This window comes from Strix aluco, chromosome 8 (genome assembly GCF_031877795.1).
Source record: "Strix aluco isolate bStrAlu1 chromosome 8, bStrAlu1.hap1, whole genome shotgun sequence".
NCBI lineage: Eukaryota > Metazoa > Chordata > Aves > Strigiformes > Strigidae > Strix > Strix aluco.
Genome location: NC_133938.1, coordinates 12,135,081 through 12,159,290, shown reverse-complemented (window position 1 = coordinate 12,159,290; position 24,210 = coordinate 12,135,081). Strand labels below are relative to the sequence as shown.

Genomic DNA, 24,210 nt, shown 5'->3' with positions numbered 1-24,210 from the left:
TTCACTGGTGTCAGAGCAGAGGCCTCTCTCAGCTGATATTTTGTTTCTGGCTACCATTAGTAAAGGCTTAGAGAAAGAGCATGAGAATGGGGCAAATGCAGAGCATTTTTTCCTAGCTTCTGGTGGTCTTTGGCTTAAGGATTTCTTAACTTGGAACTTGTGTTTAATAATTCTTGCTAGGTACGTTCAGGGCAGAAAGCTGCTTTCTGAATATCCCATGGTAATGGGTTCTTCAGGTTAATTTTGTATGGTGTGCAAGCAAGCTTTCTTCTGTTCATTTTAAACTGCTGCCTTGGGGTTTCATTTAGTGCCTCTGAGATCTTGTGTTACATGACGTAGTAAATTATCCTTGCTATGTACTGTGTCTTCTGTAATTTGACATACATCTGCCCTTTGTGCCCTGTCTCACCCTTGTTCTCAAATATCCTTTCTTTTGAAATGGCTGGACTAGGGGTGAGTGTTTCACTTATGGAAGCATGGTGGGTTTGTACATTGGCTGTGTTTCTCTTTATTTCCCTGATCATTTTTACTGTTCAGTTTGTCTTTTCACCACTACTAGGCATTGTGCTGATGTTTTCACAGAACTGTCTCATGGCTCCAGGATCTTTCCTGAGCAGTTTCATCTAATTTAATGCCCATCATTGTGTGAGTTTATAGTGTGAAATGTAGGACTGAGAGGGGTTTTCTGGGCCATTGAATCCTCTTCTTGGCTCTTTCAGGTCCTGCATCATCCAGTCCCTTTCATAAACTGATCAAGTTCCTTTTGAAAAGCATTTGGATTTTCCTGCCCCTGTGCTTTCTTGGGAAACTCTTCCAGACTGTCTCGGCTCCATTTCTCATTTTCAGGTTAAATTTTCCATGTTAAATTGGCATTTCTTTGCAAGCCAATTTCTTTGTCCTTATTTCAGTTGTTCTTTTCTTCCTCTGGGTATTCCTTTCATTCCCTCTAGCATAGTTGAAGCCTGCAGTCAGATTCCCTTTCAGGCTTCCTTTAGGCTCCTTTTTCTTCCAATCTGCTGTGGGAAGACAAGCTCCCTACCCCATTACTCATCCCTGTTGCTCTTCCCTGTACTTCTTTCTGTTTCGGTTCATCTTTCCTGAGCAAGGGTCAGTAGAGTTGCAGTTGGTATTTCTGCCAGGGTCTTGTGCAACTGAAACCCTGCCAGTTTCTGCTGGAAATCCCTCTCTGTGGGTCATATTTGTATTTTCATGGCTGTGTTGCATTTGAACTTATAGTCATCCTGTGGTTGGCTCGAGCTTTCCATCTGATGAATTCCCACCTTCTCACTTCTCAGCAGTTCTCACCTGAACAGCTGTGAGTTTTGGGGATGCTCTTTGCTCTTGTCCCATTCTCTTCTCTGATCAGGCATCTGCCACCTTCCCTTCCATCCACTGCAGAGGGCCCTGCTAGCTCTTTTCGTGTATGTATGCTACTCTAGATAATATTTCTTTTTTCATGATGTACATAGGACATCCTTACAGTGTCTGGTGGGATGGATTTTCTCCTGGTGGAAGTGGTACTTGAATGTTGAGGTGCAGCACATCCCCAAGAGATAGGCCTTACCTTTAAGCTTCTGTGTCTAAGTGATGGAAGAAGGACAGAGGACCTAAAGAAGCTGTTATCTGGAGGCTCAGAAATGTTCTTCCAAGCTGTGTACCATTCACGAGGATGACTTTCCTGGTGTAGGACTCAGGAGGGCATAGAGGTGTTGAAGCAGGCGTGCTGCTCGCACACACATGATATTGTGGAGGCAGGACCTCCTCAGGCTGAGCAAAGTTCCACTGCAGGAATGGTGGGAGAGGGTGAGGGAGGAAAGCACAGGATTGTTTGCAGTTTTGCTTTACCATGCACTGGGACTTCCCCATATACAGTAAGTGTTTTTACTGTTCCTTTAGTACTCATGTGACATTTGTATTCTGGATAGAGCCCTTGCAGAGCAGTTCCAGGATGGGGACAGTAGTGTGGGTTTGGATTTTTAGGCACCTGGGATGATCTGAGAGTTGAACTGTTGTTTGGTCCTGTAGCTCTGCTGGAGAAAGGGTGGATGAGGAAGGGAGGGACAAAGTTGTTTGTCAAGTTTATGGCCCTCAGTTGTACAGCACCTGGCCTTTCAGATCTTCATGGCACTGTCTGCACCAAAGATGGAAGAAGTGGGTTGTGTATCAAAGCAGAAGGTGTGCTAAAGGTAGGAACTACTGCTCCTTGCCTTTTCCGTTCTTCCTGTACAAGTGAGCGTGTCCCAGCCCAATTAGAGTTGACTGTCAGAGCAGTTTCTGTCAAGGTATTGGTGCTGCTATATGGGAGGAATGCCAGGAGGCTGGCTGAACCTTGCTTTCACTGTCATGTTAGCCTGATAATTTTGAAAACTATTGTCAGGATGTGGGTTGCTGACCTCTGCCTGTGTCAGCCAGCTGAAATAGGTTTCAGCCTCGTAGTTTCTGGTAGGCTCCCCAGAACGTCGTGTTTATGGTTCCGAGATCAAGTCCTCTGCCTACTCGTCATGTTTCCTACCACGATCCATTGCTCAGGGTCCTGGCAGCCCCCTCCTGTCTGTGCGCTGCTCTTGTTCTTGGCTCAAGTATCTCGACCCTTACCAGCTGGCAGTGAGAAGGGCAGTGCTGCAAGAGAGCTACCATGTTTTCTCTTCTCTGCACAGACAGTGCAGGTACCTGTCTACTCGGAGCAGGAATACCAGATGTATCTCCATGATGATGCGTGGACCAAAGCTGAGACAGACCACCTCTTTGACCTGGCTCGGCGTTTTGATCTGCGCTTTGTGGTGATTCATGACCGCTATGATCACCAGCAGTTCAAGGTGAGTCCCAGGGGCCAAGGTGCTGCTAGCAACCTGCTGCTATGGCACGTGCAGGCCTTGCTGCACTGCAAAGACCAAATTACCCTTTATATCAACTTAATTAGGGGAAAATAATGAATTATTGGCATCAAGGAATATTGAATTTCCAGCACAGGGCATTGCTGCTTGCTTTGTTTGTAATTAAATCCACTGTGACTTGTGCTTATTCCCTGTTGTGTTTTATTAGAAAGTCAGAAGGTTTTCTCCTGCCAGGAGAACAACTCATTGTTCCTTGAAGATAAGGCAGCTGGGGAGTTTTAGCTGGGCAGGATAGGTGTCCTGGATTCCACTCTAGGTCCTGGGAGAAGGATCTGCTAACGGAGCCTGGGGATTGTGATTTTTCCCGGGTGCTGCTTCCAACTTGTGGTCTGACCTGGTGCATGTTTCTGTCATCTGCTGGGAAGCAGGGACCATCAGTGGTCTGAATATGCAACTCTGGTGTCATGATTGTAAATATCCTTTAACTGCTGGTTCCATGCCTCGTGGTGATGTGGGGGAATGATGTGATTCCTACAGAACAGCTCCAAATGCTGGAGCTTTTTGTTGTCCTCTGAAATGCTCATGTGAAGAGCCTGTAGCAAAGTAAAATAACAAGAGTCTGCCCAGCCGGGCAGTCCAAACACCTTTGGTGCTGGGAGCAAGGGAACGCAACTCAGACTCCATGTAACAGTGGACAATGAATTGTTGCAGCTGATGCCTTCTTGGTTATGGCTTGAATGCCCATTGTCTGGAGCAGCTCAGAGGAGGCCTCCTGTGCGTTTGTCACAGTTCTGTGTTCGCAGGTTTTCTCCTCTCGAGACATCTATACTTGCATCCTTTTATCTGGGAGTGCTTCACTGCTGTATTGTCTCTAACCCTCAGCTGTGTTGTTGAACCCTCTGGTGGGTATTTTTAAAGCAGTAGCTGTGAACCCATGAGAGTTAATTCATGCAGTTCACTGAGAAACTCCCCCTTGCCTGTGGTTCCACCAGAGCTGGCAAGGCTCCCTGTTGATCTTCCTCCCAGGCACTGTCTTGTGCTCTATCTGACATCCTTCAGCCCGTGGTCCTTAGCTAGCTACTGCACAAGGTTTTGCTTGGTTCTTCCATAATGTTGTCCTTTTGTGATGTCTTTCACAGAAAAGATCAGTGGAGGACCTGAAGGAACGATATTATCACATCTGTGCCAAGTTGGCTAATATTCGTGCAGCTCCGGGCACAGACCTGAAAATCCCAGTCTTCGATGCTGGCCATGAGAGGCGAAGGAAGGAACAACTGGAAAGACTGTACAATAGGACACCAGAGCAGGTAACCCGGGGAAGAGAGCATCACTGCTCCAAAAGATTTATGATTAGTTGAATCAGTAGGTGGATGAAATAGGCCGGAGAGTGGGAAAGGAAAAGAAAGACTGGACAAGAAAAGAGCAAAGTACTGCTTTTGTTCTTGAGTTCATGTCATTTTAAGGGATACAAAAGGACAATAACTAAGAACGCTGACCACACAGAAGAGAGGGCTAGGTGAGCAGAGTTATGGTCTTAGGTAACTGCTAACACCTTCTCTGTGACACTTAGTGTACTAGTCCTCTGAAGAGAAACAAATTCTCAGATCAATGTCCTTATGAGTCCCTGAGTCCCATGGGGAGAGAATTATTTCCTTGAGAGTAAAAAATCTTGGCAGAAAACATCAAAGACTGTAAATCTGCATGTTTAGTTCTCCTCTTTGTTGAAGCTGTGTAACAGTCCCAGGGTTTAGAGGTTAAGGAACTGTGTGTTCCCCAAAGGCTGGGGGAGAGCATCCTTTTCTGTTGGTAGTTCCCTCTAATGACAAGTTCCTATGTGTAACAACTCTGCTTGTCCCTCCCACGTGGATGGGTGTGCTGATACTAGGCATAGCTGCTCTAGGGTCTGCATGTCTGGGGAGGGGAGCCAGCTTTTCACAACGCTGCATTTGCAACTACAGTATATTTGGGCATTTTTACTCTTCTGTCTGTGCTCTTGGTCTCTGTCTGGAGGTGGGATTAATAATTTATGGACATTGCTGAAGGGTGCATCATGGATGTTGTGATACAGTACCTGCCAGTCTGTAGACTGGCATTGCCATGGATGCAGGGTAAGGCTATGGAGCCTAATGTGCTCTATAAATCCAAGATACTAGGCGGGGGAGCTTTCAAGTCCTCCCCAGGCTGGCCCAGAGCAGAGCTGTTATCGGTAGATGGCCCCCTTGCCCTTCTAGGCCTTCTCTGCTGCTCTGATTGCCTTTACGTGCTCTGGTCTGCAGGTGGCAGAAGAAGAATACCTGATCCAGGAGCTCCGCAAAATTGAAACCAGAAAGAAAGAGAGAGAAAAGAGAACCCAAGACCTACAGAAGCTCATCACAGCTGCTGACACCACCACTGAGCAGAGACGTGCTGAGCGCAAGGCTCCCAAGAAGAAACTGCCACAGAAGAAGGAGACAGAGAAGCCCGTAAACATTTTTTTTATTTTTTTTGCCCTTTCCCCTGCTTATGCTCTGACTGGGTAACATGTTTCCTTTAGCAATCCTACAGGGATCAGGCCCTCAGCTCTTTTAGGGGGAGTAGCTGCTGGCTGTCTTCTAGCAGATGCTTTTTCAGTTATGTCTTTTGGAAGGCAGATTGGTCTAAGGCAGACATTGTCAGAGTCCTCTGGTGTCCTCTCTGTCTCCCATCTGAAAAATGCTGATTTAAGTCTTGTTTCCCTTTCCCTCTCTGAGAAATGGGATGAAATGATGCCAGACACTCTTGCCTTATGGCAGGGAGAAGCATCTGTCTTCTCCCAGGTGTATTCTGGTACTGCTGTGCAGGGTTGTCCCACATACCTGTTGTCTTTCACCTGCCTTCTTTTTCTAGCCAGGTTTCCCTTTTCTTCCCCACTCCTGGCTCTCAGCAGTGTCTTCCCCATGCTCAGTACATGCCCCTCTCCTGATCCTCAGCTGTGATCAGAGCAGCCCTGCTGGGGGACTCTTGTATTCTGGGAACTATTACTGCTTATTTCTCCCTGAGCCGATCTAAAGTTTAAGGAGCCTAGAACACAGGTTTCAATTTACATCTGATGTTACCTAAATTTCCACTTCTGGAAAGAGGACAGTGTGGACCCAGCTAAATTCAACACCTTCAGTAGGAAAGGACTGTTACAAAATCTCAGATGTTTCCAGTAAGTCCCTGGGAATTCCTGTCCCTCCGGCTTGTGAACAGAAAGCACTTGTGTCATTGTCCTCCAAAAGGGTCTGTGCAGGGAGAGGAGAGAAGCAGTGAATGCTAGACAGTTATTGCTTGATGAAGTGTGCCTAATGGCCACGACTTCCCTAAAACATTATTTTGGTTCCCCCTTTCCCCCCCCCCCCCCCCCATGTAATTAATATATCATCACTGGGCACCTTGTGCATTGAATTCCCTTGAGGGTTGATCTGGTAAAGCTCAACTGTGGCTGGCATATCTCCCCGTAAAGAAAGCAGCTTGTCATTGGTGGTAATGAAAAAGGGTGATGATGAAGAATGGGGCTGGAAAGATGCTGAGGATGCCAAGGTGAGGGAGTCCAGCCCTAGATATTGCCTGTTGGCTGGTGCCTGTCTGCAGGCATTTAGTGGATAGGCACGCCAGGGTGGGCAGAGAAGCAGTTTCTGTTGTTGCACTAGCATCATTTCAACCATGACAGAGTCCATTAGGAGTCAATTACCAACTATAGCCGGGAAATGTTAAGAAAAAAATTGCATTTTAACTAAGAATTTGAATCGGGAGCTGCATCAGCATCATTTCAACAAAGGAAAATCATTTACCAAAGAGTCAATTGAGGTTGAAGCGTTTACAGCATGCAGGCACACAAGGCAAAAGAACCCATTTAATTGCTTATGCTCTGAGTGCAGTCAGAGTTGTCTCGGCTAAGCCAACAATGCTGATTTCCCCTTGCTGCTTGTGTCGGGGTGTTCAGCAAGAGGCCGGGGGGCAAAGTTTGGGGAGTCTGAAAGCCAGCCTTCATCCAAAGGAAGCAGAGAGGATTGGGTTTTGATTGCAGCCGCCTTTGTCTCTAATAATCCAAGCAGGGAGGCTACATCCTACCAAAGATCAAAGTGATCCCTACAAGTTCATAAGCTCTATTGGTAGTTAGAGAATACTTTTTCCACCCTGGTCATGTTTAGAAATCTTTCCAGGGGCCGCTCTTTATTGGACTGACCACAGATAACTGAAAAAAATCTCAATGCCTGAGCACGCAGAGCAGTTTGCAAGGTGCCACCTCAAGACCAAGACATAGAGATAGCTGATAGAGATGTGAGAGTCATTGGCGGGGAACTTGAGGAATTGAGTCACTGTCCTTCAGCATCTCTTATGATCTTGGGGCAGCCCTGGTTGTCTCAGCCCTGACTGGAGCGCACAAAGAGCAAGCTGCAGAGCCTCTGCAGAGGAACGTGGGAGCAGCAAGGCAAACTCTGCCTCCAAAGAAATTGGGAGATTTGAGGTGACTCTTCCTTTTGGAAAAGTGTGATTGAGCACGCATTTTCAGAGATTGTGACTATTCTTAGACTGAATCAGGAGTATTGCTGACCTGTTGAGGGGACCCCACACCATTCAGTGCACAGGGCCCTGCAGGTAGTCTGGTTTAATCTTTTAAAAGTTTGCTCACTTTGTGCTTTGCTCAGTAGTGCAGATTTTTAAGGGATTGCATTATTTTGTTTCCCATTTTGTTAAATGCAGCTAAATGCTCTACTGTCTAGCAGCAGCAACATTAGAAGTTTGCTACCTCGTATTGCTATGCTTAAAATGTGAAGTGGGGAAGAAAGAAAACTGTCTAACGAGTGGACAAATGGCAAAATGTGTATGAACAGCAGGCCTCCCTGGAGGGGTGCAGTCCTTACATCCTCATTAGTGGGCTCATGTCTGTACAGATCAGAGGTTTCTCAGCTCATTCCTTAGAGGACTTGCAGTCAAAAGGCAAGATTTAGGGAAGTCCTGGGCTGTTTTGATCAGTGAAATGGGCCCAAGTTAGATAAGGATGATATTGTGCAAATATGCGTACATTAGTATAAGGAGTCCCATTTGGGGTTATGCTTGTGTGGATGGGTGTAAGGCTCTGTGTAAAGCAGTGCACTTAAACCAACCAAACAAAAATGCTTGAGCTCTCTAAAGATACCTTGGAGTATTTTTCTCAGTGAGTTGCTTGGGATTTTCCCACTGAATCCTGTTGCTTGGGATTTTCCTCTTGCCTCAGCTCTGACATGTGGCCATGGCAGGTGGTTCTCTGTCATAGGAAACAGTGTTTCCCCTTCAGATAGTCTCTATATGAAATCTTGTGTTTCTTGTGTTTCCTCCATCAACACATCCTGTTTCGATCTCTTTCAGGCTGTTCCTGAGACTGCTGGCATCAAGTTTCCTGACTTCAAATCTGCAGGTGTCACGCTGCGAAGCCAGAGGGTAGGCTGTTGTCCTGGTCCCTTGGGCCCTCTGTTAATGTCTTTCAGTCTGCCTGTCTGTCTCCTCATCTGTTCTCCTTTTATAGCTAAAGAAAGTCAAATTCTTGCCTCTAAAATAAGCAAGGAATTTCATAAATGTGGAGACTCAGAAACCTGGAATGCTGGCTCTGTGGAAGCCAGCTCATCGCCTTGCATGGGCACCTGAACTTGCTGGTGTTTGTTACTGGTGTGCCTGCTCTGCTGTTAGACGCATGTGACAGACCCAGACGGTGCTGTCTAGTCCAAACAGAGCTCACAGCCAAGTGTAATAGGCCTCGTATAGCACGTGTGTTCATAGATGAGAGCTGCTTTTAAGAACTGGATGTTCAGGTTGTGTCTTGAAAAAAAGAGAGACGCATAAATGCATATAATTTCTAGCCTTCCTGTTTCCATTATCTTCAGAAAATATTTTTGGGAAAAGCCTCTTTGTTCATTCTGTTGCACAGATATGCCCGAGAAAATAACTTTCTCGCTGTTTTATCAGCAAGACTTGATGCCTGTCTCTTAGGGACAGGTTTTGGGATACTGAGTAAGTTAAACCTGCTGGGCTGATTGAATGTTTTTAGACGAGTTTTGATAGCAAAATCCAGTTTTCCCAGTACAAGTGCTTTTTTAATTTCCTAGCCAAATAAAATAATCCTTAGTTGCTTTATTGTAGCAAAGGTGGAGAAGTAGGTTCCTTGCCCGGCACCCTCACTTGGCATAGTAATTTTCTAGGTTGCTTTTAAAGACTGTTTTATGGGATGTTCTTCTGATGTCAGAATAGTTTCAGATCTTGCTGGGAACACCCTGGGGCTGTTAATAGAAATGTGTTTGTGCTCATCTGCTTCGATGTATGGGGGTGTGTGCACGTTAGAGGTGGTGTGCTGCAGTAAGGTCACTTCTGGGGGACCTCTTTACTGTGCAGGTGCCACCATCTGCAGGCTACCTGTTTGAGTGAGGGGCTTGAGGAAGTCACAGGCAAGTGACAGGCAAGACTGCAGTGCATGTGTTGAGATTTATGGAGATGTGGCAGATGTGTTCTCCGCCACTAAGATAAATAGAGTAATTTATGGAGATTGATTTGGATTTTGAAAACTAATAAGTGATGGTTGATTTTTTTCTATTTTTTTACCCTCTCTGGAAGTGAAGCTGAGCAATAACCTATCAGTGATGGAACCATCTGGCAAAGCCAGCAGCCTTTTTGTGTGCCAATTCAAATCCCAGCCTTTGAAAATAGGTGCTACATGCTTCTCCCTGTTCTCTTTAATGCTCACAAAGTGCAGTGATAAGCTGTGGCATGGCAGTCTGATTCAGCAACTTTAAGCCTGCAGTGTCCAAGCTCCTGGGATGACCTAGACCATCTTTCTATGCTCTGCTTGAAATTTTTAAGGAGATAAATGCTATTATTAGAAATACTAGTGGTTTGCGAATTGAAAAAGATTGCAAATCACTGATCTAGGTGAAAAAAACAACGCTTTGTTACTTGGAAATGTGAAACCTGTCTCCAACCAAGCAAAATGAATTCATTTGTGGGTTTTAGTCAGTCACCTGGTTCCTTATTCAAGTCTTCCTGTTTTTAAACAGGAGCTAATAGACTCACTTGCTTCACATATGGGTGATGGGGAGAATTAATTACATGAAGTCAGTACAGGCCTTTTGAACTGGTAAGAGATGCTGAAGTGCTGAGTGGTACAGAGTTGACAATCCATGCTAATCCGAACTATTTTACTTGTGGGATTTATGTGGCAAACCCTCTACACACCAGTGGTGTGGAATTGATAAGGGTGGGAACTGACTAGGACTCAGTGAGGAATTGGGATGCTGTACTGGAAACTCGTACTCTGACAACATCCAGCGTAAAATGTTTTGCCCTGAGCACATTGGAAAATGATTTCTAAAGGCTTGTGACATCCTGCAGTAAATTCTTTTGCCTGAGGACCTAAAGGGTTCCTCACCTAAAAGCTTCTATTGTCCTCCTTTATTTTCTACTTTGCTACCATGCTTTACGCCTTCATAGTTAGGCGAAGTTGAATTTTGCACTGAGATCAGGGACTCAACCTCTGTCACATGTGAAAAATGTACCATATCATCCCCAGGATAATAGCACTTACTCTTTGATTAGAGATATTCTTTTTTTTTCCCCCCGAGGATTTACAATTAGTCTGAAAACTTGAGTTAAAATTAATTTATAGAAATAAGTCCTTGAAGAAAAAGTTAGCAATCTGTATTCAGCTTAATTTGTTCCCAGTAGTTTTTATGACAATAGGCCTGGCTTTTCAAATTCCCCCTGTTGTTAAAGCTTACAAAATCTTATGCACAGGCTGAGTTTGAAGACTTTTTTTTCCCCCCTAGGATTAATGGTCACTTATGGCCATTATTCTTCATAACCGAAAGTTTCTCCTTCAGCAGACGCTGAAGAGTAATCTTCTTCAGTGAGTTCGACAAGCTGCCTTCTATCACAATGGCTTTCAGTCTCCCATTGTTCTCCATGGGACTGTGGCCACAGGCAAAGAAGGCCACAGCCCCCGTGCCCTTGCTCTGCATGGGATTTCCCCTCTGCCTCCTGACAGCACAGACTGCAAGTTTCTCTAAGGCAGTAGGAAGCTAGGCATTATGAAAAGCTTCGTCTTAATTCAAGGCAGTGTATTGCCTTGGTCCCACTGAGAAAAGGAGGCAGTAGCAGATGTTTTGGAAGGGGGTAAGCCTTTCATGAGTTTCTTGAAAGGGAATTTTAGACCTTTGCCTTTGCTGTTAGTGAAACAGTCTTATGAAAATAACACCAGAAATGTATTATTAATCCTAAGCATTACCTCTGGAAAACTTCCTGTTATACCAGGTCTGCTTGGCTGGGAGGGCAGACAGCCAAAGAGCCAGAGGAGATGAGAGATGGGTAGGGAATTTGTACAGGGAAAGGACAGGAAGAGACTAAAGGGAAAGCAGGGAGCTATGAGGAAGGAAAGCTTTGCTGAGGATCTGCCTGAAGGAGAGGAAAATGGGAGCTGTTGAACTTGAATCTTTTCCAGAGCCCAGACAAACCAGCAATAACCACATGTTTGTGATCTAGGCATCATGTTGCTTCTGTAGGGCAGAGCTGAGTTTGTTTTGAATTCATTGCAGTATTTCTGTACCATGTCATGTTCAGCTTTCTTTTAAGTTTAACCTTTTTCTTTGACTTCATTGTGTTCAGAGCACTTGACTTTGGCATACTTAACATCTCTTCAGTGTGTTTTAAGTTGCTCATCTTCTCTCTCAGCATTATCTGCGAATTTTAAGTTACAATTTTGTTAATACCGTTGAATTGCTGCAGCAGTGCTTTTAAGAAGGAAGGTGATGGATGGAAAAGGGTGGATGTTTGTCCCCACTCCTGCATGTTGAGGTGTAAGTCTGTGTCCTTGCTCTGTTGTCATGGGTTTGGAAACAAAGGAACTGGGAGAGAATCGATTAAGTGATGTCTCATCTGGAAACAAAACAAAACTCTGGGATGAAAAGGAATTTTTAGAGACCTCAGTCTGCAGAAATGACTGAGGGATGCTGCAGCTTAGTCGTTCAAAGCTGACCACCTCCCCCCAGAAAAGGCTTCCAGCCAGCAGCCTGACTCCATCTGCTAACTGGGATCTTGTAGACAATTTGCCAGTCTGACCAATTAAAAAAGAAGTAGAGGAAGGAAAATTACAAGTACAGCTTTAGTACCCATTGATTCAAATATTCACAGTCACCAGCTTTTAAATATTTACTAGCCTGCTGAGCATTTTTTTAGCACTGATTAATGAGTAAGAATTTACTGTGGTTGTGGGGGGAATGCGTGTGTGGGAGTTCTCTTCCATTTTTTTTTTTCTTGGAGCTTACTACAGCTCCAAGGTGAATGATATTTCTCAAGGAAGATGGGTTTGTATGTATGTGTTTAGACATGTTTATTCTCCATATTTGATCTGACCCACAATTAAATGGCCAAGCACGCTGCCTGTTTACTCTGCATCGGGGGCTGTTGGCTCTGTTCCTTCCCTGTCATTAATGCAAACCCAGACCTCATCGGCCGTGAACATGTGAAACATCTGTCTGTCCTCCTGTAATCAATACTGTCCCTTCAGAGGTTCAGTGGTGGAAGCAGTTCCATAAAATATCAGTTATTTTTATTTGGATTTGATAAATTTAATTACTTGGAGCAATTAATAATTTATTTGTTTTGTATTGATTGTACTCCAAGGCATCCTGGCATCAATCTGATGGAGATCAGCACACCCTTATTAGGTAGGAAACTTTATGTTTCCAGATCTGAACATCCCATGGATTAGTTAGCTGAGACGTGCTTGTTGCTTCTGCTAGCAATTTTTCATTAGCAAAGTTGTATGTTTTGCACTCTACAAGAGAGTGGATGAGAGTAATTTCCATGGGGAGCCTGGGAGAGGTGTGGAAGGAAAGTAGTAGTCTCATTTCTGTGAATAAAAGTTATGAACAAATGATGCAGGCTGGATCGAATTCATGTTGTGGCATTGCCATCTATTTGTTGTATTACATGCCCTTTAATTAGGGCCAAGAGAGTGCTGGTGCATTTCCTAATCAAACTCCTGCCTGTAGAGAATGAAATAAGATGAAAATATTGGAGTGTTTATTTTTAAAGAGAACAGCAAAGGATACAAAATCTTGAATGAACTAGAGAAGGTGAATCCAACACTTCTCTTCCTCAGTTCGCATTCTTAGCTAAACTGAAAGGCAGTTGTTGTTAAATTGCTGAAAGAAAATGCACCCATCACCTTTTTTGTGGAGCTCTTTGGTGTGGGAGAGCATCTGGACCAAAGCCTTAGTAGGCTCTGGGGTATAAAGAGGGCAGTCTGGGTACAGTAATGGGGTCTTTCAAAGTAAGTTGCAGTTCTGGAAAGGACACTCTGTGTTGCTGCTTCTGTTGAATTGTCAGGTACCAAACAGTGTCCGTGCAGTACAAGGCCTTGGCGACCTTTGTCAGCCAGTCCTGGACCAATTTGAGAAGTTTATACTACCTTTGTGTGCCCATAGTGACACAGTCTTAGGTGTCATTCATCAGGTAATCTGATTGTATGTAACTTGTGCAGAGCACCATATATATTACTTTTCTCTTTCATTAGCATAACCAATATAACGATTGGAGTGTAATTAGTCACTGTGGTTTTTTGTATTTGTGTAAGTGTAGTTTCAGTTAAATTATTTAAGAGAAAGGCAACGTCAATTCAAGACTAGATGCATGTTTTGCTACAGTTTCTTGGATTTGTGTCTGAGCTAGAGTTTTATGTAATGTTCTTGTACTATGTGAAACTGTCCTTGGAGTTGCCCCTCCTGTGGCCTATCTTAGGGCCTTTCCTGTGATCATAGCACACTTTTCTGTGCTCTTGATTTGTTTGTCAGATGCAGCTCAGAAGCTGCAGCCGTTTCCATTTCCTGCAGCCACCTCTACAGGTCTCATTTTGATTTCTGCACCTGTAGTGAGAGGCAAGGGTAGGACTATACGGGAATCTTCAGATCTCCTAAAGCAAAATACTATAGAGTCATACCGGTAATGTGCTTTTAACATAAAGCACCCTCCAGTAAAAATGTCCTGTGCAGTTCTTTCTTCTGTGCCATGTATTTTACTGTTTTTTCCCTCCACAAACACTTCCTGTAGTTCTTTTGCATTTGTTTTACAGGCTTGCACTATGCTTAAAGCAACCTGTATTTAAGGGCAAGGAAATCTCAGGATTGGTAAGTGGGAGGTAATACTTTGCTTGCCAGAAGATGACCATCTTCTAGATGACAGGCAGTCCTGGCAAGGTGTGAATTCTTGTCTTCTCAGGTGTCTTGTTTCTTGTCACAACCTGCATGTCAAACTGGGAGAAAGCTGACTCTTTCTAGGTTATCAGACATCATTTGTGTGGATTCCAAGTCATTCTTGTTTTTAGGCCACTTGTGCTGGGTCAAAGCAATCTGTACCCCCTTCCTAGGGTGGAAAGGGTGGGAGAGTATAAAAACCTTGAAGACCTTGTTACCTGCACTGGTGAAAACCTATCATGCTGAGACATTGATGCTCCAGGACCTTTGGTTTCTTTAGCAAGCATCTCTTAGCTTTACCCCTTGAATCGGTGCTATAGATGCATAACGAGGCATTAATGTTTATAGGATTAGTGAGCTGCTACTTTGCCATATGCCTGTGTTGTGCTCCTCCATGATCTCTTGGCCTCCCTCGTCCTTGACAAAGCTTTCACTAGGTGTATTCCTCTAATAAGTAGAACTGGTTTAATTTACTAGGGGGATTCAAGTACAGAATTTATATTATTTATTACTTTGGGAATTTGTGGGGTATGTCTAACTTCAGTCCAAAAAAACCCTGAAATAACCATTTACATAAGTTAACATAGAAATGTTTTCTTAAAAGATTGGTTTATTTAGCATTAAGCCTCATTGATGGAGAAAGTTGATGGTCATGTGCCATCCCAGAGTGATTGCTGTGTGTTTAATACGTTACATAGCATAGTAGAGATGGCATAGTGGTGTGACTCTATTTTTATCTGTCCTAAATCTTACTGACTGATCAGCAGGCACTGACGTAAAACATGGGCTTCGTGGCTGTAAGCTGGGGCAGGGGGGAAACATGTATGTTCACTGAGGCAGAGAATACCTCTGCAATTTCAAACTTTTCTAACTTTTGCATATATCCATTGCAATTGCCCATCTGCCTTTCGTTGTAGCACTTCAGTTCTGAGCAGTTAAGCACTTCAGATTTTCAGAAATGTGCACCTTCGTATCTGAAATTGAATTTCTCTGTTGGGGTTTTTTAAATTCCAGAGCTCTAAGGCTAAACTACTTAATATGGTTCTTTCCTTCCTTGAGTCTTAAAACTGTGCAGGAGTGGAGGCTCTCTGCTCCTGCAGAGTGGAGCCATGCAGCCAGGGAAAGGTTGACCTTCTTTCCCCATCTTAAGCCAGAAAATGCAAAAACATTATTCATCTGAAACTTTAGCACTCCTTCCCGGAAACCCACTGAGTAATTCAGTGCTCTAAAGATATCCATGAAGAAAGTGCCTAATGAGAAAGTTTTTGTGCTGCTAAAATCCATGCAGAAGGTGGTTTTCAATGTCAGTGGGCTGTAATAATAGTGAGCAACAATACTGGTGCATAAAACCACAGTTTATAGCTGTACAGACACAGGTTGGATGTGTGGTGTTTTTAGGATTAATGGTTTAGGACAGTCATATTGTTTAGGATTGGGGAAGGTTGAGTTTAAGGAAAAGGTTGTCTCAAAATGGAATTAAAATGAAGTGCAGCATCAGGGAGGGTACATGTGAAATATCCAAGTAACCACTGATTAATTTTAAAAACATTGTATTTTGTTGATAGACCAACAAAAGGTTTCAGCACAAAAGTGGGATTTTTTTTCCGGGAAGTTGTGAACATCAGAAATGGAGTGTTTGTGAAGAAAGCAATAAATTGAGAGCAGGACATTTAAGATGACCACGGAGATATAATCACATGTGGGACCTAGCTGAATCTGTCTGTAGATCCTGCAGACCTCTTCTGTTTCTCGTGCAGATCCCCATGACAGTCTCTACCTGCCAGGTGGTGATGCTGTAAGACATAACAGGGGACTGTGTTGCGAGCTCTGCTGTTACTTAGACTTCATTTCTCCTCCAAAATATACTCAAATACATTTATAGCTATGCTTAAAATATTAGCATAAATCATGAAAACTGAATGGCACACAAAAATAAATGAACCAGTTCTGTTTGGAGAGGCTGTATCTTCAGCTATTTCTTATCGTGTTTGTTCATTTAATGAATTTTGCCAATTAGCAATTAATTTGCAGTATGTCTCCTAGTCATTAGTGTGAATTAGCAAGGTTTTGTTGGCGGAATGTCTCGAACGTTAAATAAAAATCCTGTATCATCCAAAACCTCAAGTGTACTCTACGGTGAGACCCTCTATGGAAATCAAACTGCTCGGGACCACCCCCCAGTCTCTCAACCCCTGCCGTGAAAGTGCGGTGGATGCTCTGTTCATCTATTTAAGCTGCATGGCCCAATTCCTGAGTGATGCCCTCCTCCCTCAGGGGAGAGCAGGCCGGGTCAGTACCATTGTACTCCGTGCCTCTCTGGCCAAGCATGTGCCAGCAGAGGCTGTGCATCCCAGGATCAGGCAAGGCTCCTCTCTGCAGAGGTAGGCTCTGGTACTGTGGCTTCATGGTGTTGATTCACACAATTTTCTGCAGCTCCTTATTTATTTTTCTCTTGGTGCACGCAGTTCATGTGTTTAATGCAGGTTGTTTATAGCAAGGACAAAGGATTACAGTCCTTAAATCAAAAGCGACGTTGGTGTAATTATAAGCGCAGGCTGGTGTTGCAAAGAGGGCTGTAGGGAGAGGCTGTCAAAGGAGAAGAGCATCCAAAATATAGTAACCTCAAAAATCCTGGCTAATCAGTTTTCTGACGGGAGCAATCTGTTTCCCAGGTATTATTATTATATGGGGACTTTAAAGATAATAAATAACAATAATAGTCTAGTATAAGGAAGGAAAGAAAAGGGCAAATGCCATTCACCTCGGAAGCTGTGGTTGTTCACTGGAGTTCTCCGAGGAACATAATTTTCCTCAGCCCCTGCGGAGGACTCGATCCATGACAACACCAAGAACATCCCAGGAGCCATGGTGTAAGCAACGAGGTTGCCCTGAGTGGCGTTTCCATTAACGCAGAGATATGTCCTGCAGAAACCGCATATCCCAGTGCACACATCTCGAGCTAGAGAGCTGTTCTCTGTGCCGTTGGCTGGGACCCGTGGTCCCTGCGGGTTGCCCCATTCCTCAGGAGTGATACACCCCTTCCAGCACTCTGGTGCATCTCTGAACATCTGCTTAAGACCAAAACAAAGAAGGGCTTGCTGAAGTAAGTTTGGGCTTATCAGAGCTGTACCGGGCATGAAGGCTTCTCTCCTGCAACAAGGCAGCCCAGCTAACGGACCCTGGCTAACAGATTATCAGCAGCATTTGAGTAATAGACTGCTCATTTAGTTTTAATACATTTTGCATAGAGAGCAATCAGCCTTCATCAGTCTTAGAGATGAATTGGCTTAGCCAGCTAAATTCTAAAGATATTAGTCCGACAGCAGCCACATAAATCATAACATTTTCTTAATGATGGTAAAATTAAAATATACTCTTGCTTTGAGAAACCAATGAAGCCTTCCTGTTTGCAGGCCAGATACTCCTGCCTGAATTAAAAGGAAGCTTAATTGATGTGTTTTTAAACTAAACTCACAGCCCCACTCCTCCTGAGCATCTCTAGTGTTCCTTTCTTTGAAGTTAAATTAATTTGTCCTGCCTTTCTCTGCTTCATCCTCTAATCTTCAGGAGTGTCAGTGAAGACCTTGGCTTGGTGTTCATTGACCAGACTCCTGTGAGACGTGGGCAGGACATACACAACATCACAGTTGAAGGCTTTGCCAGGTTAATCGTTTGTGTGGCCAGTAGTTTCCTGAACTAGTGGAAGCCTCCCAAGAGAAAAGCTTGTGCTCTTCCTCTAACCAACAAACCAAGACCTCCTGTCTGTCTGCCTAGCCAACCATGAACTTTTCCTATTTCTTGTCTTTTGTTCCTGAAGCTGGCTTGAAGTCCAGCGTGCTTTTGCCAGCTGGTGTTTAACAGAAGGGAACCCTGCCTTTAGCTAGAAAGATCGTGATGTCGGTGTTAGGGGCAGGGGTGAAGACAGACTCTCAGGGCTGTGATAATCACACAAGTATTGTGTGTCCAGAGCTCTCCAATGAGGAGATGCTGGGCCCTGTTAATTCTTTGTGTCCCGCAAGTTAAGCATAGCACAGTCTGGCTAGATCAGTCCATACAGCCCCCAGCTGAGACAGAGCTGGGTATATTGCCCATCTTAAACGTTCTATGTGATTCCTTGAGGGGCAGAACAGTTCTCTGGACCAAGGCCTCTTGCTCTCAGGAATGTCTTTGTGGTGCTCCAGGCTAACCGTTCTGACTCCTGCTAAGCTGTGCTAAGTGACCTTTCCTTCCTTGACGTCCCACTGCTAGCTGCAGCATGGCACCCACCAAATAAACAACCATCTGCTGTTTTAGTGCTCTGGACTGCCTTATCTTAGGGCTCTACCCTGTCCTGCTGCTTTTTAGCAGAGCCTGTGCAGGTAGTCTGTGCAGCAGAGCTCCTGGGAAAACCTTTTTTAATAATGTTCTGCACAAGTTAAGACCCTGGACCAAAGACTTGACTGAAATCCAAATACCTGATACCTCTGGCAGCCTTTCTTCTGCTAAAACAATCATTTTGTGGTCAGCTGTAAAGATTCAGTCTCTGAAGTATGAATGTGCAGAAAGCCCAGCTCTAAGCCAAAGATCCTCAGGGTATAAAAAAGGACAGAGGTGTCCTCTAGCCCTTACCTGTGCTGTTTGCACGAGGGCGGGTTTTCCTTTTTCCCTAGTGCTCCTTTTGGATCCTTTGGATCAGGTTGGTTTCTTAGAAAGCCTCCCCTGATAGTCCTCTTGGTCCTTTGCTGGAGTCTTAATTGTGGTGGTAATATCTAGCAAAAGGACTAGGTGCTTCTTAATGTATACTGTGAAAGACCCATTCCCCTGGGGTGCTCTGTGGTGTCCGTACTCTGGTTTCTGGGCTGAAATGGTACAGAGAAGGCAGGTTTTCCCAGCAGGTCCTGCGTTGGGATTGTGGAGCTGCTGATGGGATGTATTCAGCTATAGCTGAGTTAAGGTTAGCGCTTCTCACCGTTTGGGTGTGTGCGTGCAGTGCTCTTGCCTTCAAAGGAATTAAGAAGTTCAGATGGTGTCTCTTGTCACTTGTGTGTTTGGGCAGTGAACACTGTGGAAAAGATGGGCCTAATTTGGGAGACTGACCCTGGGCTGTCTGTTCTGGGAAACTTCAACCTGTGGCTTATGGGAAGTAAGGTGACCACGGGACCCTCCGGTGAGCTCACCTCAGAGGTCAGTTTTGAGGTGGAGTAAAGAATGGCTCTTCCTTCAGGTCATTCCCAGCCCAGTGTTGCAGGCTTATGGTTGATTTGGCCAAGGCTGGGTCTGCTGATCAGTAGTTGGTGTGCAGGACGGCTGCAGGGTGCTCTTCTCTTGGCTGTTCAGTGGCCCGCTGGGTAACTTGGGCTGGTGACGGTGATCCCTGGGTGGAGGTGGGAGCTCCCCTTCCCAGGAGTGGATATGGAGGGACAGCCCACAACTGTGTGCAGCAAGGTGTTTTGACACTGCGGTGTTGAGAATCATTTCTTTCCTGGTCTGTCTTCTAGCATTGCTGAGGAAGGAAAGTGCTTTCATTTGTTCTTGGATATATCCGCGGGGCTTGGAAACCTGTTCTCTCTGCCATATTGTGCCAGCTGCGTTTGTGCTGCTTGTAATCTAATAAATGCTTGGTCTGAGCAGCTAGCACTCCTGCTAGAGCCCAAATGAATGCAGAGGAAGGACCCTGCTAAGTGTATGCATTCTTCCTCTCCTGGCCAGCTCCGATTCCCTTTCATAGCTCACATCTGATGCTTCCTCTCTCACCTAGCCCCTTAGCTCCGATGTAAATGTGTGTTCACACTTCCGCCAGTCAAGTAACTGTGCTCTCTCTGTCTGTCCCCTTTGTTATAAAGCCTGCTCTGTAAATGAATCCCACAGGTCTGGGGCTCAGCAGGTAAAAGGAGAAGTGAGTCTGTTAGCGCATGAGTCTAATCAGGCCGGCTAAAGCGAATAAAGTAGGGCAGCATTGCACATTAGCCGCTGTGTAAATGAGCCCTTTGATGGGCTGGGCACCGCGGGAGAGGGTTTGAAGCCAAGAAGAACTTTTGTTGTTAATTCAGTGACACATGGAAACTGTAAAACAGCGTGTCTTGCACACACACGAGAGAGAAAATAAAAGCCCTCACGACCGGTCTTTTCAATACCTGCCCTCGGACCTAGTCTGAAAACTTTCAGCCCCTGTCTCCCTCTCTTACCACTTGATTTTCCTTTCTCTCCCTTTCTTTTTTTGTTCCCCCTGCACTATAAAAAGAAAAGCTCTCTTGCCTTTTGAACTAGACGGCTGTGAGTGAGGGCTATCTCTGAGCTGTGTGGCTCTGTTACCTTTGTGTTCCAGATGAAACTGCCAAGCTCGGTGGGACAGAAGAAGATTAAAGCCCTGGAGCAGATGCTGATGGAACTCGGAGTAGGTGAGTAAAGGGGGCACGCGAGAGAGAGAGACACACAGAGCTAGCCTTTGTTCTCGAGATGGGCTATTTTTTCCCCTAGTAATACAGCCAGTTTCTTGAATAACAGTATGTGAATGGTTTTTAAAATATTTTATGTGTTTAAAAAAAAAAAAAGAGAGAGAGGGTAAAAGCCAGAACAAGATGCACAGGGTTTTTTTTTTTCCTCCCAGTAGAAAAATGTTTTAAAAGAGCCTTTGTTTCTCTCTTGTTTGGGCCTTTTTAACCATCAAGAGAGGCAGCACAGTATTAGGAAGGCAAATCTCAGCCTTGCCGGGAGAGGTACTTCTAAGTGTGTTAGTGACCACAGCACATGCATTGTTCAGGGCTGCCCTGTCTTGCTTTCAAGCTTCGTTTCCTCTTAATTTACTGCTCACGGTGGCAAGTCCAAAATGCGTCTGGGACTGTTCATCCCCCCTTTATAGGTTGCATGCTGTGTGAAAATCTGGAGCATCTCTGCTGAAAGGCAAGTAAACACACATCCCTCACTCTTGAACTCCAGTGTCTTAGCAGCAGAAAGAAGGGTTCACTTAACATGTACAATACCCGCTCGTAGCTAGAGGGAAGAAGTGCAGCCCATGGCTAGCTGCTGTCCTCCATGCAGTGGGTACAGATTGCAGATACTACAGGTCCCAGCGTGCCGTGCCCCTTGATTAGACACCTGATGATCCCTTTTCCCCCCACTGCAGTTGGGGGGATTTTTAAAAATAGAAAAAGATTTACAAGAGATTACTGAGCCTGCTTCCAGCACTGACTTCTGCTAACTCTTGTTAGTTTTTTGGGCCAACTGGTGTATGGCTTGATATGTTGTCACAGAGACTGTGTGCAGTTCTTAAGGCCTCCTGTGGCTGGTGAAAGCGGCTCAATTGGGGTGGTTTCCCCTTTCTGCTTTAAAATTAAGAGAGCCACTGTCTTTGCTTGCTAGGGAAACCTTGGGGAAGGATGTGAGTGCTTCTTAGAGCTCACTTTCCACGAGGGTGAGGAGGGGTTCCTGACTCCCCACTCCAGCCTTACAAAACACATGTATCTCGAGGGCTTTCTGGTGCTCCAGCCCTGCTGTGCCTTAGAGTGCAGAAACGCACCTGGGCTTTGTGTGGGTGAAGGCATTGCTAGCAGGAAGGGGTCACATGGGCAGCCCTGCAGACAGGGCCACTGCTGTGTATCAGGACAATGCTCAGAGCTTCATCCTTTTCTTCTCCAGAATGTGGAGCTCTTCCTGGCTCTGTGTGTGTGTGATGGGCTGCAGCAGAATGCATGGTGTGGGGAGGTGATCTGCCAGCCCCTGCTACAAGCAGTTTGGGTCTGCATTAAAACGTGTCTGTAACACAGCAGCAGAGCAATTCTCTGCCTCAGTCCTACCCTGGGAGGAGCAACAAGAGAGGCAAGGGCGCTCAGCCTGTCCGCCCCTTGTTGGTGAAGGTGTAGGGAACAGCAGGAGCTCTTCTGTCCTCTGCGGCAGTGTGTGAGGACCTGTTCCCAGGACTGACCTCCCTTCATACGACCTGGTGGGTAGCAAGGTTCAGTCATCTGGTCTGATCTGGGTCTTCCATCATCGTAGGGCTGCAGGTCTGGGTGTTTAACAGAACCCTTTTTCTCCCTAGATCTCAACCCTATGCCCACAGAGGAGATCGTGCAGATGTTCAATGAGCTGCGGAGTGACCTGGTGCTGCTGTATGAGCTGAAGCAAGCCTTTGCCAACTGTGAATACGAGCTGCAGATGTTACGGCACCGCTATGAGGCCCTGGCCAAAGCTGGTAGTATTGGCCCTCTCAGTGTGGAAGGCACCCATCCAGATGGCCAGGCAGGGCTCGGCATCGAGGAGGGCAAGGGAGATGCCAAGGACCAGATCATTGATGTAGTAGGAGCACCACTGACCCCCAACTCGGTGAGAAGGAAGGTTGGGGGGGCAGAACAGGGAGCGCTCAGGTCTCCGACGCAGATGCCCTGACAAGTGCTGGGGATGCTGCCCTGCTCTCCCTCCAGGCGTGCGCGTCCAAGGGAGCACAGCGCGCCTGTTCCCCCCAAGTCCCAGTGCTGCTCTCTGGGCTTGTCTCCTGTGCTGGACAGTGTTCTTGGTGCTATAGGTGGGGTCAGCAGGGCTTCCTACATCCTGCATGCAGGCAGATGGCTTGACGTGGGTGCCACCGTGGACCAAAGCGGAAAAGCTTTGGGTGACGAGAGCTTGCACTAGGGCAGCAATAGTGATGCCAGTACAGCTGCAGGCCTGAGGCATTTTCCTTCTAGACACAGCCCCATAAGGGCTGCTCAGCAGAGGGAAGCAAGTGGGGAAAGCAGTCTTGAGATGATGAGCCATGACCCTCCTGAGTTCCTGGAGTCAAGCAGTAGCCCTGCCTGGAGCACAAGGTTTGGGAAGGAGAGAGGTGTTTGAAGAGCAAAGGGGTGTTTTTATACCCTACTTCCAGTGCCAAGAAAGGAAAGCCAGACCTAGGGGTCCTTCCACTGCGAGCCCTGTGACAATGTCCTGTGCATGTACCTCTGCAGGATGCTAATCACCAGCCTCTTCTCCCTGTCTCCATGAGGGCAGGCTGCCCGGCCCCTCACCACTGCCTCAGGGCCAAGGGTATGCCTGGGGAGCAGCTGAGGTTGCTTTCCCCTCTGTGCAGTCCCCTGGCACAGCTGAGCTGAACTGCCTGATGAAAGCTGCCCGTCTCCACACAGTGGCATCCCCAACACCTCAGACATACTGCCCCTGGTAGCGGCACAGACCTTTACTTTCTAAAAATGTATAATGTATTGCAGGATATTGAGAACACCTTATCTGTCAACGGCAGAGGCGACATGTTAATCTGGACTTGAGTAATGTCCTATTTGATTGTGACAATATGGAGTCATAAGGAAGCGTTCTACTGAGACAGGTTCATATTTGCAAAGGAGTCTTCTGAATCTTTTTTTTTTTCCCTACTGCATTCCGTTTGAAATCTCACCCCTCCCTGTGGTCTGGAGTGCCCTGGTTTGCAAACTTTTTTGGGCTGATTCACAACACACTTGCTCTTGAGACTTTGCTTGTTGGGAAGGCGGGAGAGGTGGTGGTGATGGTGGTGGTGGTGGTGGCCATGGCTGCAGGAGGAGGGAGCCCATGTCTGTGTTTCTGACCACGTTGTTCCTCTGTGCCACCTCCTGGAATTGGAAACAAAGGGGTGGGCCCAGGCAGCACAGAGAGGGTTAAACTGACCTGGTCTCTGACATATTTGAAAGAAATATAATCAAGTTAATTCACTGCAAGGCAAATTCAGTACCTAAAGGGCCCCCATGTTAAATACAGCACTGACCTTTACCGGCTGATTACACAAAGACGACACAATTAGATTAGTCCAAGACAAAAGGTCAAGCACATTCACACTGTGACCATTTTATGCTACCTTTTGAGGGGGGAAAAATTACATCCCAGCTCGAGGGGTATCTTGGAGAGGAGGGGAATGGGGCTGCTCTACCATGTTCTGCCTGGCTCAGGTATGTTTGGAGAGTCAGGCAGGGCCTGGCACTGTGCTTGCCCTGAACCTTTCCTGCAGTTCTGGGCAATGTGACAGCGGGAGAGACCAGCAGCCTGTGGCCCACAACCAGCTCTTCCAAGGGTAGGCTGAGCTGAGTGGAAGCTGTGTGTTGGTGACGCTCCCTGCCCAGAGCAGGCAGGAGCAGCCCCAGTGCCTCTCACTCGGTGTCATGGCTAAAACCGGCCTCTGGAAGATCAGTGGGCTGGGGTCAGCTCTAGGAAGGCGGGGTGGCTGG

At 45.9% G+C, this 24,210-nt stretch overlaps 1 protein-coding gene across 6 annotated transcripts in view; it reads left to right on the top strand.

Moving 5' to 3' along the window:
- DMAP1 (DNA methyltransferase 1 associated protein 1) overlaps positions 1 to 24,210 on the top strand; it is a 33,929-nt gene that overhangs the window by 6,020 nt on the left and 3,699 nt on the right. For 4 of the 6 annotated variants that reach the window (XM_074832197.1, XM_074832198.1, XM_074832199.1 and 1 more), the window contains 6 exons: positions 2,658 to 2,816; positions 3,974 to 4,141; positions 5,111 to 5,296; positions 8,184 to 8,255; positions 20,355 to 20,427; positions 22,065 to 23,354. In XM_074832197.1, coding sequence (XP_074688298.1) covers positions 2,658 to 2,816; positions 3,974 to 4,141; positions 5,111 to 5,296; positions 8,184 to 8,255; positions 20,355 to 20,427; positions 22,065 to 22,411 — 1,005 coding nt within the window. In that variant the 3' untranslated portion in view covers positions 22,412 to 23,354. Of the gene's footprint in view, positions 1 to 2,657; positions 2,817 to 3,973; positions 4,142 to 5,110; positions 5,297 to 8,183; positions 8,256 to 20,354; positions 20,428 to 20,888; positions 20,930 to 22,064; positions 23,355 to 24,210 lie in introns of those variants that run through there. The other 2 variants (XM_074832202.1, XM_074832200.1) reach the window with 2 other exon arrangements.